Source organism: Dromiciops gliroides, chromosome 2, assembly GCF_019393635.1.
Source record: "Dromiciops gliroides isolate mDroGli1 chromosome 2, mDroGli1.pri, whole genome shotgun sequence".
NCBI classification, from domain to species: Eukaryota; Metazoa; Chordata; class Mammalia; order Microbiotheria; family Microbiotheriidae; genus Dromiciops; species Dromiciops gliroides.
The window spans coordinates 88,460,908-88,478,711 of record NC_057862.1 but is presented as its reverse complement, the minus strand read 5'-3'; the positions used below and the strand labels follow the sequence as shown (position 1 = coordinate 88,478,711).

Below are 17,804 nucleotides of genomic sequence, written 5' to 3'. Positions count from 1 at the left end.
ACTGATGGGCATTCCCTTGATTTCCAATTCTTTGCTACCACAAAGAGAGCTGCTATAAATATTTTCGTATATGTGGGTCCTTTTCCCTCTTCTATGATCTCTTTGCAGAACGAGTAGTGGTATTACTGGGTCAAAGGGTATGTACAGTCCCACAGTCCTTTGGGCATAGTTCCAAACTGCTCTCCAGAATGGATGGATCAGTTCACAGCTCCACCAATAATGCATTAGTGTTCTAATTTTTCCAGTTTCTCCAACATTTATTATTTTACTTTTTTTGTCATATTAGCCAATCTGATAGGTGTGAGGTGGTACCTCAGAGTTGTTTTAATTTGCATTTCTCTTATCAGTAGTGATTTAGAGCATTTTTTCATATGGCAATAGATAGCTTTGATGTCGTCATCAGAAAACTGCCTGTTCATATCCTTTGACCATTCATTTCTCAACTGGAGAATGACTTTCATTCTTATAAATTTGATTTAATTCCCTATATATTTTAGAAATGAGGCCTTTATCAGAAATACTGTCTGTAAAAATTGTTTCCCAGTTTTCTGCCTCCCTTCTAATTTTGGCTACTGTTTGTACAAAACCTTTTTAATTTAATGTAATCAAAATCATCAATTTTGCATTTCATAATATTCTCTATCTCTTGTTTGGACATGAATTGCTTTCCTCTCCATAGATCTGAGAGGTAAACTATTCCTTCCTCTCCTAATTTACCTATGGCATCATCCTTTATGTCTAAATCATATACCCATTTTGACCTTATTTCTGGTATTTAGTGTAAGATGTTGGTCTATGCCTAGTTTCTGCCACACTATCTTCCAGTTTTCCAAGCAGTTTTTGTCAAATACTGAGTTCCTTTTCGCAGAAGCTGGAGTCTTTGGGTTTATCAAACAGAAGATTACTATAGTCATTTACTACTATGTCTCCTGTGCCTAACCTATTCCATTGATCCACCACTCTATTTCTTAGCCAGTACCAAGTAGTTTTGATGACTGTCACTTTATAGTATAGCTTCAGACTTGGCACAGCTAGCCCTAAGTGGTAAAAGTTTGCTAGTCATAGTGGGAGTAGCGGCAGATGATTTGTGTTGTTCACATTCTCCATGATGTGGTGTTGTGGGGCATAGGTTACTACTGTTGTGGTGGTTCTTCATTCTTGGAAGACTATCATATTGCGTGATGTCATGACTTGCATTGAATGGGATTTAAGTGAGTGAGGGCTGTGCAAGGTCACCAACTTCAATCTCTTCTCCAGAGCCATCTGGTTGCAGTAGCAAGATATATATCAGGATGACTGGAGATGGCCCTGGATGTACTTTTTTCTTTTCTTTTTTTAAAAGGCAATTGGGGTTAAGTGACTTGCCCAGATCACACAGCTAGTAAGTATCTGCGGTCAGATTTGAACTCAGGTCTTCCTGACTCCAGGGCTAGTGCTCTATCTGCTGTACCACCTAGCTGCTCCTAGGAGAGCTAAGATGGAGGAACAGTGGTAGAGGAAGTGGGTCTGAGGCCTGATGGGTCTTGGTCAGCTTTACTGCCTAGACAAAATAATAAGAAATTTATAATGAAGTATATCTGAATTATGCTCTGAGTAAATCTTCTTATGTAAAAATAATTTTTTAAAAATTTAAATTAAAAAAATTAAGTTTAAAAGTTAAAAAATTAGAAAAAAATTAAAATCTAAATAAATACTGAAAAAATATAAAAAATAGCATGCTGACCTATTAAAAAAGGTTGAGGAATATTTTTTTTTAATATTGATAGCAGTACTTTTTGAGGTACCAAAGAACAAGTAGGTGTTTCTCAGGTAGGGTGTGGCTAAAAATTATATTAATGTAATGGAATATTATTGTACAGTATAAAATGATAAAGAATTCATAGAGAAATGCAAAAATTTGAACTGATACAGAGTGAAACCATGGCACATGTGCACATGGTAGAGGTTAGATCTTTCCTCTTCTACCCAATATATAATACGAATACTTAATAATTATAAATGAAAGCTCACTAAAAGGAAGCCAGCCCAGAATCCTCACGATAAAGTTGGGGGATTATTAAGGGGAAATGTTGTAAACACTGTTGAACAATCTTGGGTGTTAAAGCTCATTTTTCTGTGTAACGAGAGGATTCATTAGGGTTGTAGTAGGGAAGCAGTAAAATAACTATTATGTCAAAATAAAAGGTATCAGCAGGCATATGGCAGGGGAATGAAGTGTAAAGCATGGCTGGGGCTGGCCTATTAGAACAGGCCACATGAGACACTCACCCAAATTTATCAGCCCCAAGTTGAAAGTTCCAGAGATAAAAGGGGTAAGTCCCCTAGGGCATGGTTTCTGGTCCAAACATCAAGCAACTGGCAAGAAGATGGTTTGGGATTAACCTTACTCCAAAGGGGAATAAGAGTAGAAATCAGGCTCTTCAAATTAAGGTTGCTTTAGAGGCCATGTGGTATCAAGGAAAGACAACTGGATTTGGTTGCAGTTTTGAGATGAGTTTAAACTTACAGGCTTAAAAAAAAAAAAACCCAACCCTGGTTAGTCCATTCTCTTCTTCATTCTCCATTATGGCATCCCAGGTTTCTGTCCCCTTAAACAGTGTGTGAGATTTAAAATTGGATACTAGAGCATTAATCTCCCCTCTTTAACCTTTCCCTTAATTTATCTCCCAGACTAGTAAATGGAAGAAGCCTCTGGTCTCTAGTTAGAGCTTTTATTGTTTGGTAGTTACAAGGTGATTTGATTAGAGGGATAGGAAAGTAGAAATACAAAATAAATAGTCTTAAGTCTAAGCTTAGTCTATATTCTGTATAAAACTCACCAAAAACCCAAGGCCACCTTTGGGGAGGAGAGCCGAGTCAAGCACGTGCTGCTACGGTGCGTCTGTGCGCACAGCTAGGGAACAGGAGAGCCAAAAAGACCTCACTTCCGTTCTTTCCTTGCCTTTTAAGCTTGTACCCCGGAAGTAGAGTACTTAGCAGCTGGGCTGGCGGTGTGTAGCCCATGCATGGCCGTCAGTCTCCTCCCCAAAAGGGTGGTCCTTCAAAAACTGGCGTTTTTCTGTATTCACTAACCGACTGTTAAAAACTTTTTACCAGAAGTGAAATTGATGAAATTGGTGACTTTTCACAAAGCATGTGAATAGGTTTGATTACTGTCATTTCCTGCTTCATCAAAAAATGGAACCAAAGAAAAGGAGGTTTTAATAATAAGAAAGATTCTAGGGCAGCGAGGTGGCACAGTGGATAAAGCACCAGCCCTGGATTCAGGAGGACCTGAGTTCAAATCTGGCCTCAGACACTTGGCCCTTACTAGCTGTGTGACCCCGGGCAAGGCACTTAATCCTCACTGCCCTGCAAAAGAAAGAAAGGAAGGAAGGAAGGAAGGGAGAGAGGGAGAGAGAGAGAGAGAGAGAGAGAGATATTCTAGAAACATGCTGCCTATAGGAAACTCGTCTACTGCATTGCCAGTTTCAGGTCCAACAAAGTGATATTTTTCCTTCACTTGTCTTGTTAGTTTTCTCTTAGCTTGCTCTTAATTATATCTTTGCATGGAAAAAATTAATTTTCTTTAAAAGAAATTCACTAAAATTCTAATGTGATTATTTTTTACCCTTATACTCTGCTCCACAGACATATAATTTAACTAAATTATAGAAAGTAACAGTACAATGTTTTTGCATTTCACATCTTTGGTGGGCAATCAGCTGCTACCAGTACACATAGTATTTTGGAATAGATTTCTAATGTCTGATAAAGTTTAGGAATGCTGGCAAAGTACAATTTCAATTCTTTCCCTTGTTAGTCATATTCCTACTTTCAGATGGTGGTTTACATTTTATTAAAGTAATACTACATTGTTATTATTATGTACATTCCATAGAAGAATGAACAAATCAATTCAGTTTAACAGAAGTCTGTCACAAACATCAGCTAGGAAAATATTTTTTTTTTACAAGAACAGCAACCCTACTTCAGTTCCTACTTTTATAATGAAAACATTGTGCTAGTGCTATCGTGTAAAAGAATACACTAGTAAAATAAAGTCTTGCTTGTACCCTCATGCCTAAGCCTCCAGATTTTTTTTTTTAGAAGACTACAAGTAGAAATTTATGAAAGTGGAGCTAATTAGTTCTTAAATACTTTCCATTATTGTGTATGGAGTGTGTGTGTGTGTGTGTGTGTATATATATATATATATATTTTTTTTTCTTAGGTTGAAATTGGGTGGAGGTGGGAAAAGAGAAACTTTGAAATACTTAGAATATGACTGGCATTTCTGGAGACCTTATAGCCAAAGTACATTTTATCATGTACGAAATATCAAATGTTCTAAAACAAACCGTTCCCAATAAATGTGCTGTCAAGTACTACTTCATCCTGGCTCCTCAGTAGGGTAGCGAGGAAAGAGTTCTGAACTAAGAGTCAGGATGGAGATGTGGGTTTAAACAGCAACTCTGACATTTAGTTATATATAAAAGTTATATAACTTTTCCTAAACTGTTTCTTCATCTGGACAAAGAAGGATAATCGTACTTGTATTTAATACTTCACAGAATGATTGGGGGAAATTATTTTTGCGAACGTTAAAATGTTACATAAATGCAAACCTTTGTTACTATTTGAATAGTAAAAGAGTTGAAGTACTAGAATAGGAAAAGCCTATTCAACAGGGAGTCAATAAGCATTCATTAAGCACCTACTATGTACAGGTACTGTATTAAGTATTAGGGAAACAACGAAAGACAAAAAAAAAAATCCCTTACCCTTTGATCCAGTAACACCACTATTAGGTCTATATCCCAAAGAGATTGTAAAAAAAGGGAAAGAACCCACATGTGCAAATATATTCACAGCAGCCCTTTATGTGTTTGCAAAATATTGGAAATTGAGGGAATGCCCATCAACTGCGGAATGACTGAACAAGTTGTGACATATGAATGTAATGGAATATTATTGTGCAATAAGAAATGATGAGCAAGCAGATTTCAGAAAAACCTGGAAAGCCTTATACAAACTTAAGTGAAATGAGCACAACCAGGAAAACATTGTACACGGTATCAGCGACATTGTATGATGATCAACTATGAACAAGTCAGCTCTTCTCAGCAACACAATGCTCCAAGACAAGTACAAAGGACTCATGAAGGAAAACACACATCCAGATATTGCCACATCCAGATAAAGAACTAATGGGGGGCAGCTAGGTGGCGCAGTGGATAAAGCACCAGCCCTGGATTCAGGAGTACCTGAGTTCAAATCCAGCCTCAGACACTTGACACTTACTGGCTGTGTGACCCTGGGCAAGTCACTTAACCCCCATTGCTCCGCAAAAAGAAAAAAAAAGAACTAATGGACTCTTAAAGCAGATAGATGCATGCTTTTTTTTTAATTTTAATTTTTTGTGTTTTTTCTTCTTTTGATCTGTTTCTTCTTTCACAACTGTGACTAATATGTAAATATGTTTTACATCATAGCACATATGTAACATATATAAAATTTCCTATTTTAGAAAGAGGTGAGGGAAGGGAAGGAGGAAGAAAAAATTTGAACTTAAAATCTTGTAAAAATTGAATGCTAAAAACTGTCTCAACATATAATTGGGGGAAAATAAAATGCTGTGAAAAGATGGGGAAAAAAGAATTATAGAAGATCAGTTTTACAGAAATATTATCTTGTCTGTGAAACAGCAAGGAAGCCAGCATCACTTGACTAAAGAAAAAGTGGCAGGGAGTAGTCTAAGAAGGTAGAAAGGGGCTAGGTTATGAAGAAGGGCTTTCAGTGTCAAACTAAGGATTTCATATATGATCGTGGAGGAGACAGGAAACCACTGGAGTTTATTGAGAAGAGGGGTGATGTTGTTGGACCTGTGCTTTAGGTCTCCGATTTTGGCAGCTGAATAGAGGAAGGACTGGAGAAGGGAGAGACTTGAGAGCAGGCTGACCCACCAGCAGGGTATTTCAATCATCCAGGCATGAAGTTGAGGTTCTGTGCCAGGGTGGTGGCTATATCAGAAAAGAGGACAAATTCAAGAGATGTTGCAAAGATGAAACTGACAGACCTTGGCAACAATCCCTGAAATCTGAGACAAGATTCTTAGCTGAGAGGGTGGGAGGAGGGGAAACCCCGAGAGGTTTGAGGAGGGATAAAAAGTAATGGAAAAGTCACTGTGCTGAATAGGACAGTGAACTGTTCAGGGAGATGATCATTTTATGGATTTAATGGATAATTATGCTTAGAAACTACTTTGTAAACATAATCTTATACTCATGTGCAAAACGTTTGAGGGTTAAGTACTTCACCCAAAACATTCTTATTAATGAATTATTACAGACTAATCCCCAAAGGGGTAGTAAAATTACACTTTAGAGCCCAGATTAAATGGAATCTGCCATTCTTGCTAGGACAATAGATCCTATTGATTAAAATCATAGTTTGACTTCCTTTACACATTTTTAGGAAATTATAAATAAACTACTAAGAAAACAATACCAGATCAGAAGGAGAAATAATACAGGAAAGAGTTCTCCCAGGCAGGGTTATTCCTGGCTGTCCTCTTGGTTTTGTTTTTTGTTTGTTTGTTTGTTTTGGAAAACTGACTATCGCCCATGCTTGCAATGAATTCTCTCTTTCCTTCTATTTCTCAGAATCCCAAGGTCTTTTCAGGATCCAGCAGAAGTGTCATCTACTGAGTCTCACTATATATGTCACAAAATTTTGGCAGTTAGATTACTGCAGATAAAAACAAACATAATTTTCATACAAATTTTGCAAAATAAACAGAATTTGTCCATTACACATATGCACTAACCTCAAAACATATTAGTCTTCAAACATGGAAAGTTCAACAAAACTAGTTGCTCTTACTGAAGGAAAGTTGTACATCTACAAGTCTACTGTCTCTTCCATGGTGTTACTAATTTAAACATTCAGTGTGCTACATTCCCTCAAGGCAAAGAAGACTGTTCCATGAGCAGCAACAACAACAAAATTGAGAAACACTGCATTAGAAAAATAAACCCAGCATTAAAACCATATCCATTAATTACAGAAAAAAAGAAGAGAGCCATTTTGAGCTAATATTCTAGTGATTAAAGTTTATAGGGTGGCAGTGGGGTAGCTAGGTGGTGCAGTGGATAGAGCACTGGCCCTGGAGTCAGGAGGACCTGAGTTCAAATCCAGCCTCAGACATTTAACACTTACTAGCTGTGTGACCCTAGGAAAGTCACTTAACCCCAACTGCCTCACCAAAAAAATAAAGTTAAAGTTTATAGGGCAACTGGGTGGTGCAGTGGATAGGGTGTTGAGCCTAAAGTCAGGAAGAGTCATTTTCATGAGTTCAAATCTGGCCTCAGATACTGCGTGACCCTGGGTAAGTCACTTAACCCTCTTTGCCTCATTTTTCCTATCTGTATAATAAGCTGGAGAAGGAAATGGCAAACCATTCCAGTATCTTTGTCAAGAAAACTCCAAATGTGGTTATGAAGAGTCAGACATGACTGAAAAATGACCGAACAACAATAAAATTTTAGATATTTAAATTACGTATCTATAACAGTTTTGTTTTTCAGCAAATGACTAAAACTGTTGAACTTTCTTAGAAATAACCCAACTGTGTTTAGTAGCATAGAGTAATAACCCAGAATATGAGTTAGACAGAACCTCAGAAGTCATTTTATTGAGTCCTTTTTGAATAAGACTCTCATCTATGACATACCTGAAGTGGTCATGCCGCCTTTGCTTGAAGACTTACAGTTAGGTGGGAACTCACTACTTTCTGAGGCTACACAACTCCACTTTTAGATAACTGATTGTTAGGAAGTCTTTCCTGATATCAAACCTAAATTTGACTCTCTGACAATTACCTATTACTCCTAATTCTAGACTTTGAAACCAAGTAGAATAAATCCTTTTATATGATGGGCACTCAAATACAGCTATCATAACCTCTTATGAATCTCTTCTCTTGGGTAGCTAGATGCGCAGTGGATAAAGCACTGGCCCTGGTTGATTTCTTTGGCCCTCCTGCCTCGTTTTAGATTCAAGCTTCTTTCAAAGTTAAGCTTAGATATTTTTTCCTATATAAGCCCTCTCCTGATCCCCGCCCCTCCCCTTATTACCTTTTGGTATATTCTTATGTATTTTGCTATATATTGTCTCTCCAAATAGAATGCAAGCTCCCCGAGAGCAGGGACTGTTTCATTTTGGTCTCTGTATTCCTTATATCTAGCACAGGGCTTAAAATATAATATTAAATTAATGTCACCTGATTGATTCCACCAGAGTAACAAGATCTTTCTTGTTGGTGAAAATCAAATCCAAAGGAGATTTTTCCCTGGTTAATCCCTTTATCTCATCAATACAAGTAAAGAAATTATCTGCTGCTTTTGGAAGAGAGAACGATCTAAGAGATATCCAGAGGATGTATGGGAAAATGTATTTTTTTAAAAAAACTATGAAGCTTTGTTTAAGTATACAGCAGAATTATTTTTTATTTATTTATTTATTTTTAGTGTGGCAATTGGGGTTAAGTGACTTGCCCAGAGTCACACAGCTAGTAAGTGTTAAGTGTCTGAGGCCGGATTTGAACTCAGGTCCTCCTGACTCCAGGGCCGGTGCTCTATCCACTGCGCTACCTAGCTGCCCCTAGCAGAATTATTAACATCCCTGTAAGTAGCAAAATGGGACATAACCTTTTTTTGGGGGGAGGGGGTGTGGGAAAGCTGGGATGCCAATCCACTACTGGTGGAGTTGTGAAGATATCCAATCATTCTGGAAAGCAATTTGGAACTACACCCAAAGGGCTATAAAACTGCGCATACCCTTTGATCCAACAATACCACTGCTAGGTTTGTATCCCAAAGATATCACCAAAAAGAGAAAAAGAGAAAAATATTTATAGCAGCTCTTTTTGTGATGGCTAAGAATTGGAAATCAAAGGAATACCCATCAATTGGGGAATGGCTAAACAAGCTGTGGTACATGACAGTGATGGAATATTTTGTGTTATAAGAAATGAGAAGCAGGATGATTTCAGAAAGGCCTGGAAAGACTTGTATGAACTGATGCTGTATAGTGAAGTGAGCAGAACCAAGTAAACACTGTGCACAGAGACAATATTGTTTGATGAAGAACTGTGAAAGATTCAACTATTCTCAATAATACAATGATCCAAGACAATCTCAAAGGACTAATGATAAAGCATACTATCCCACCTCCAAAGGAATAACTGATATTGATGGAACACAGACAGAAGCCTGCTATTTTTCACTTTCTTTCATAAAGTTTTCTTGTATAAAATGACTAATGTGGTAATGTTTTATATAATCATACATGTATAACCTATATCTGATTGCTTACCTCCTCGGGGAGGCAGGGAGGGAGAGGGGAAAGAAGGATAAAAATTGGAACCCAAAACCATAAATAAAAATGTTTATTACTTTTCCTTAAAAAAAGGAACAAGAGGAATATAACGTAAACCTCTTTCAAAAGTGGAATATTTAAAAACTCCAAAAGTTAGGAAAATATGCAAGGGAAAAAAAAACAGGATATGACTGTCCTGTGTCAAAATATGTGAACACATATTCAACTCAATATGTAAACAGGAAAAATGCGACAGAATCATATTTTTGAATTTATTAACATTTAACTATAAACCCAGGAAAAAAAACTTATAAGTCAATACCACATAAAGTTTCACTTATATTCACATTCTTTCTTAGAGCTGGGGCAAGAAGATAGGATGTCTTAAAGACTGGTAAAAAAAATTTATATAATTAAATAGTATTTTATCTCTCCTTGAAAATTTTACATTCTAGTTTTGTTTGATATGAGTTACTTTACTTTTTTCAGAAAGCACAATAAACCTAACAGGTTTTCACTTTAGGAGAGATTTCCTGACCCATATACTCTGCCACCTATAAAAAACAAAACAAAACTTGTCAAAGACTAAGATTTCCTAGAGGATTATAGCAGAACTATTTGAGGTAGCAGGGATATTTGGGGAGAGGGAGACATTTTTCTTCTACCTGGTAAGAGATGTAAATTGGAAATGGACATTGTTTAATAGGAAAACCTGTAAACAATAATTTGGGCCTTTTCAGGGCAAGATCATTATTAAAAAGATAGGAGGAAAAAGAATTAGTGTCAATAGCACCATGCGGTGCTGTCCATATTATTCATTTTATGTTTTACATTTTCTCTAAAAGAATTGGAAAAATACAGATTGCAGTGCGTCATAAAAAAATAACATGGCCTCTGAGTCAAAAGCAGCTTCCTTATAGACTACTATTTAAACCTCAAATGACCCTGTCTCACAGCATGCCCAATACATTTCAGCATGTAACTGCATTTTAATTTCCTAGAACCACAGGATGTCAGTCTGAATTTAAGTCACGTCTGGGCTGTGATATTCAATACTGATAAAACTTAAGCATTCTAGTTGAACTGAACTTTTCAAGTACATAGGATATTAGGGGTACTCATGTTCAAAGGATTACCTTTTGAGTAGTTTACTCATTACCTTACCCTGAATTTGTTTTGAAAATTGAATTACAAAATCTATTACAAAGATTTAAATGAGAATCTCTAAAGAACTATATTTTCTAAGTATATTGTTGGTAATCAATACAAATATCAATCAATAAGCATTTGTTAAGCACCCACTATACATTAGCCACTCTGCCAGCAGCTAAGGATAAAATTTAAGATAAAAAGAGAAAAATTAAGCAGTCCCTGTCTTACGGAGCTTATATTCCATTAGGGGATATTAGATAAACAGATAGCCTGATCAATCAATCTAGATCTACACACACAACACACACACACATTCAAGTATAAGCAAAAGAAATCCAAAGATTTTTTGGAAGGAGGGAACTAACAGCTGTGGAGAATCAGGAAAGACTTCAAGTACTGAGTGTCATTTAAGTGACAAAGTGACCTAAGAATCATTACAATGACATATTTGCATTTGACATAGTGTGTTATTATTGATCATCTGGGCAAAGATGAGAAAAATTAATCATTAATATCAATTAATGTTTATCAAATTCCCCTTCAGTATGTGACATTCAGTTAATTTTTGGGCTGAATTTTATGGAACATTAAGTTGTGGTCTCCTACACTTCCAGATCCAATGTCAATAGGAAAGGACTACATAAAATATGGCTAAACTGAAAAGTTTAGAATGAAAGGCAATTAAAAGAGCTAAAAATTTCCCAGAAATATGGGAGTTTGAAGCAAATTTTAAAAGGTACTGAATTTTAGATCTACAAGTGACTTTACAGGTCTATCTTTATAAGGAGACAGGACATGATTTAAAGAACCGTTATCCATCAAGCTGTCTACTCAAAGAAGACTAGTTCTGATATAATCTTGAGGGAAACTGAAAGTGAAGCAAAGTATTCTTCTTCCCTTCTACCATTTCATTGTTTTGATTTTCCCTGAGACTTCACATCTGGTTAGGACACAATTAACATAAGTTATTCTCCAAATAAGACCACTGTACAAGCAATGAAAAGGTACAAGAACCATTCTTACCTGGAATTAAGTGATCAACTCAAAGGGTTAAAAGTAGCTGTGGTAAAAAAGAAAAAGCATAGCACTTCCAAGTCCAAAGACCTGACTTCATGTCCTAGTTCTAACATTTCCTAACTGTGTGACCTGAGGCAAATTACTTAACTTCTCAAAGTCTTAGCTTCCTCATTTGTAAAATTAGAATACTTATATACCCTCCCTCATAAGGTTATTTCAAGGGTCAAATGGGATAATGATCTGATCATGTTCTTTAAATTTATGTACTCCGCAGCAGCGTACTGGTAAATGTTTAACTGACACCCATAAGGAAAAAAAAACCCAACAACTATACAAGGCACACTTTTAAGTTGAATCTGCATTATTAAAATTTTTTCTATCACTTTCTTAAGTCCAGCAAACTATGGACTGTTGCAGTCTGTTTTTGTAAGGTCCACTGTATTTTAAAATGTAAAAACCATTTTCTTAGCAAGCTGTATTTGGTCTATAGGCTGTAGTTTGCCAACCCCTGGTCTAGACAATCAACAAACCAATGAATCAAGGATAGGGCTTGCCAATTTCCAAGGTGCATGTGCTGATAATAAAAATTTTAAAATTGCTCTTATAAGCTTGTTAGAGATGGCTCTAGCACACCTCTGGTGTTATGTAAATGTAATCCATGAGCATTATTAATTTTTTAAGTTTCCAAGTTTAATAATGCTTTCAGTAGATATAAATCTGTAATAAGTAATGCTTAATAGCTAATGTTGGGATGCTAAGCCATATTGCCAAACAAAATACCTAAAAATACACTTAATAAATTTTACTGATTAATTAATTCTAGGAAAAGAATAGGCACCGGTGTGTAACGTTTGGAATTACGCCACCTGCTGGAGACTTACTGTAGAAGAGTTCCGCCCATGAAGTGAAGGTCTTTGAGGGCAAGACCAGGAGTCTTTTCTTTGGCATCAGGAAGTGACGTTGGGTAGTGGGAGGAAGAAGGAAGAGAGTAGAGCTCTGTCTGACGCTTTTTCCTTTGGACTCTGGTGGAGAGCAGAGCTAGAAATGTGCTCTCCCTTTAATAGATAGGAATCTAGGCCTTTCTCTCTCTCTTTACCAAATTCTTATTCTCCTTAATAAATGCCTAAAAGTCTAACTCTTGCTAAAGCTTATAATTTATTGGTGACCACTCATTAGATATTTTAGACAGTTTAGCTAGAATTTTAACCCTTAACAGGTGGCACTTGAGCCAATTTCAGGAAATACTACCATTTTTCACCATATGCACTTCACTTTTTCTCCCTCTCCCTCCTTCAATACTTATTTTTTGACACTCAGGATTTAACAAAAGGCTGAATACTACTACAGGGGAGCAGATGAGGCTTATTAAAAAAAAAAGAGGTAAAATTTTTTAGAAGAGTTTTTCAATTTTGTTTTATATTTACTTAAAATTAAAATATAAAAGCTTATTATAAACACATTTAAGCAATACCTTATTTTATTTTTAAATCCTGAATAGGTTTTCAGTCATTTGATAAGTGACTATTTCTCTGAGTCTATTTTCTCATCTGTACAAGGAGGAGGTTCGATGAAATCATTTCTACTGTCACTATAGTTAGTTCTAAGCCCCAGGAAGCCTCTGAAAACTAGATGACATTCTTTATAGTTTCAGAAGTTAATCATATAAGCAAATCGCCAGAGGGAAAGATGACCACTTTGTGCTTTTTGGATCTACTATATACTATATGTGTAATCTTGAAAATAATTAAAAAATTTAACATCTTATCCACCAGACATGAAAATAAATTATATTAACAGATGAAGGCCATTATTTACTATGAATTATAAAAGACCCTTGCAAACCATATTGTGCAAAAAACTAAGGGGGCACAAGTTTAATACATACTACCATGGTTATTTAGGTGTCCAATTCTTTGCAAAATAGTGTATCTCCTTCCCTCTTATGGACTTCAGTTATTGATAAAATTATTGGTACCTTCCTTCAGTCCACTTACTCAAGACTGGCTAGTTTGGGAACTAGATCCACTCCTCTCACTAACTTCTTAAGACAACCTTAGAGGATGATTAAGTCTCTCTAAGGCTCAAGACAACTAGTTTGGGGCCCTAACTCTCTCACTAACTTCTTTGATAACTTTGGGATATCATTTGTTCTATCCAAACCTTGATAAAGGGAGAAAGGCTACCCTAGGTGATCTTCAAAAGTTTTTTCTAACTCTGACGTTTTGTGATTCTATTACTTCTGCTCTGAGATACACAATAAGTACTAAGAAAGAAAGTGGAAGCTGTGATCCTTGCCCTCAAAGCACTTATAACACGCTAGAAGGAACTAGTAAGGAACAGCTGCACAAACAAGAGAACTTCAGATTTTCTTTCTTTCTTTTTTTTGGGGGGCGGAGCAATGGGGGTTAAGTGACTTGCCCAGGGTAACACAGCTAGTAAGTGTCAAGTGTCTGAGGCCAGATTTGAACTCAGATCCTCCTGAATCCAGGGCCTGTGCTTTATCCACTGCGTCACCTAGCTGCCCCCAGATTTTATTTCTAAAACTGTGTTCGTCTCCTCTTCGCCCCTGCACACATACATACATAGAAAATACATATAAAGCTATCTGTATCCTTTTAAGAACAAATGTCATGACACTGTTAGATTATAAACACAAATCTGACAATGTACACTTAGAAACTCCAGTCATAAACCTACCTGCTTTTGTATCTTGGTTGAAGCGACAGTATTTAGAACTCTCAAGGGCAGGCAGACACTGCTCAATGGGTACCCAGATATATGTCTCTGGACACAACAAGTCAGAAGGCCTATATTGACCCTAATGAGAAAGGAGAAAAAAAGTAGAGATACATTAGTTACACAATAACTTCCTGGCTATAAGATTCCTACGAAAGGAATGTTTTTAACCACCAGTCTAAACAAATCAACCAAGAAACTCCTTTACTGTACATACCAAGTGATCCTGTAAGTGATTATTTCACCATCTTAAGAATACAAGTTTAACTAAAAGGCTTTATAAAATTGACATGGCATATTTTATGCTGCCTATGATTTCAACAACTTCAGCTTTCCCTTCTATAGCACCAGAGTAAATGCACAATTCAGCCTTACAGAACTGATGCTCACACAAGAAAATTTAGACTTAAAAAACACTTACCTCAAATAAAAATTGCCAAAATGAATATAGAATTCAAATCTTTGAAAATGTTGAATAATTTTGATTATATTTCTGTTGGTGTTTTAGAACATTACATAGTGGTTACTGATGATTTTCAGAAATGAAGATTTAGAGAATTTATTGGGCTTATCACTCTATTAAGAATATATTTGGGGGGCAGCTAGGTGGCGCAGTGGATAAAGCACCGGCCCTGGATTTAGGAGTTCCTGAGTTCAAATCTGGCCTCAGACACTTGACACTTACTAGCTGTGTGACCTTGGGCAATTCACTTAAGCCCCATTGCCTCGCAAAAAAAAAAAAAAAAAACACCACACACACACAAAATATATTTGCCAGGGGCAGCTAGGTGATTCAGTGGATAAAGCACCAGCTTTGGATTCAGGAGGATCTGAGTTCAAATCCGGCCTCAGACACTTGACACTTACTAGCTGTGGGACCCTGGGCAAGTTACTTAACCCCCACTGCCCTGAAAAAAAAAAAAAGAATATATTTGCCAATATCAATACAAATTTATATGCTTCAATTCTATCTGGAATACATTAAATAGAAATTATGAGGAAAATAGATGAAATATGAAATTTCAGGTAAGTTTTGGTTATGCAATAAAGATCGAAAAAGATGTCATAAAAGATATCATAGACTCCACTTATTTTTTCAAATAATTTATGTAGCATTGGGATTAATTGCTATTTAAATGTTTGCTAGAATTCACTTGTAAATCCATCTGATCCTGGAGATTTTTTCTTAGGAAGTTCATTGATGACTTGAAATACAAGTCATTCCCCAACTGATAAATGGTCAAAGGATTTGAACAGCCAGTTTTCAGATAAAGAAATCAAAATTATCAATAATTATATAAAAAATGCTCTAGATGATTAATGATCAGAGAAATGCAAATTAAAACAACTTATACCTATTAGAGCAGCAAATATAACAACAACAGAATTTTTTGGATGTTGGAGGGATTGTGGGAAAACTGGTAGGCTAATCCACTGTTGGTGGAGTTGTGAAAAGATCCAACCATTCTGGAAAGTAATATGGAGTTATGCCCAAAAGGCTATAGAATTGTGCATACCCTTTGATCCAGCAATACCATTACTTGCTTTATATCCCAAAGACATCCCCCCAAAGAGAAAAAGACCTATTTGTACAAAAATATTTATAGCAACTCTTTTTGTGGTGGCTAAAAATTGGAAATCAAAGGAATGTCCACCAATTGGGGAATGGCTAAACAAACTGTGGTATATGATGGTGATGGAATATTATTGTGCTATAAGAAATGACAAAAAACAAACAAAAAAGAAACAACAAACAGGATGACTTCAAAAAAGCCTGGAAAGACATGTATGAAATGACGTATTGGGAAGTGAGCAGAACCAGAAGAACACTATACACAGAGACAACAATATTGTTCGATGAAGAACTGTGAATGACTTAACTATTCTCAATAAGACATTAATCCAAGACAATCCCAAAAGAATATTGATGAAACATACTATCCACCTCCAAAGAAAGAGCTGATATTGATGGAACAGGTGGAAACATGCTATTTTCACATTCTTTCTTTAAGTGACAAATATGATGATGTTTTACATGATCATATATGTATAACCCATATCGGACTGTTTGCCACCTTGGGGAAAGGGGGAGGGGAGAAAGGGAAGGAGGAGTAGAAATTGGAATAGAAAAATCTAAATAAAAATGCTTAATCTGGAAAAAAAAATTTAAGGTGGGGGAGGGGTATGCTGGGAAAGGTTCAGGAGATATATATGTATATACACACACATAAACATACATGTTATGCATATGAGTTATTTAAGTCTCATTTATATAGTAATTATATTTAAACAAATTTTTCATATGTATTATTTATATAAATTGATATGTACATGTTATTTATAAAACAGTTCTTTCAAGATTTAAAATACTAAGTTATATGTATTAGAATATATCTTGGTATATCTAAATATAATAATGTAGAAAATTTATATTACATGTCATATATGTGTATATATATTATGTTTGATAGATGTATAAAATATAATTATATATCACAAATAAAAATAAATTTTTTCAAAAAAGATATCATCCAGGAAATAGATGATCAGAAAAGGAAATGAACAGGCATACTGAGACATCGAGAGACAGTACCATATTGTCTCTAAGCAAATGCTACAAAACCTAGAGGAAGGCCTCCAGCTTGTTGGGTTGACCCTTTAAAGATGATTTATGAGAGTAAAAGGACAAGAAAAAAATTAGAGGATAAGAATGGACAAATGGAATGAAAAAGAATTTATTAAGTTCTTACTACATGACAAGCCTTGTGCTAAGCCCTGGGGATGCAAAAAGAAAAACAAGACAGCCTCTGCTTTCAAACTCACATTCTAATCAGAGGAGATGACAGATAAAGAAGAGTTTAGCTTCATGGCAGATGGAAAAAGTAGGGGGTACTTTGGGTCTGGCAGGCAAAGGAACAGAGCTGATGGTAAAGTTCCATGGGCTTTGAGAAACAATGGAGGAAGGCTTATGTTCACTGACTAAAGACTGGAGGGAAGGGGGATAATGGATAAAACGGTGACTGTAGAGGAGGGTTAGCTCAGGAAGAGGAAGGATTGGGATAGTTAGCATCCACTCAAGAAGAATATGGATAGGCTGCACCAGCACACACCAATGAAGTTAGATGAATCACCTAAAATACCTTTAAAATTGCAAGAAGTTTGTGACATTTCCAATTGGTTGATTTTAAAAATATTATTTATTTGCCCAAACTATTATTCAAAAGCTATATAATTAATGCTAAATGAATAGCAACATCTCAACATATAGTAGGTAGGAGGCAGTATAAACAATCCTGTGAGAACATGGCAGAAAGAGATTCAGAGGCTGTATTTAGGCTTTATTTTTCTGTCAACTTAAATGAAAATCAAAGGTTCTTGCCTCTAAATAGATCATAATAACTGGTGTTATAAATTGTATTTATATAGCAAAATAAGGCTTAGAAAACACTTTATATTCATTATATCATTTGAACATCATTTTGAACCTGTGAGGTAGGTGCTTCAGATATTATTATCTCTATTTTACAGATGGGGAAACT

The 17,804-nt window shown here is 35.9% G+C and overlaps 1 protein-coding gene across 8 annotated transcripts in view; it reads right to left on the bottom strand.

Annotated features, from left to right (window-relative positions):
• The window catches only part of ATE1 (arginyltransferase 1), a 196,038-nt gene that overhangs the window by 21,436 nt on the left and 156,798 nt on the right, over positions 1-17,804 (bottom strand). For all 8 annotated transcript variants that reach the window (XM_043985864.1, XM_043985863.1, XM_043985862.1 and 5 more), the window contains one exon: positions 14,227-14,347. In XM_043985864.1, the coding sequence (XP_043841799.1) occupies positions 14,227-14,347 (121 nt within the window). The remainder of the gene's footprint in view (positions 1-14,226; positions 14,348-17,804) is intronic.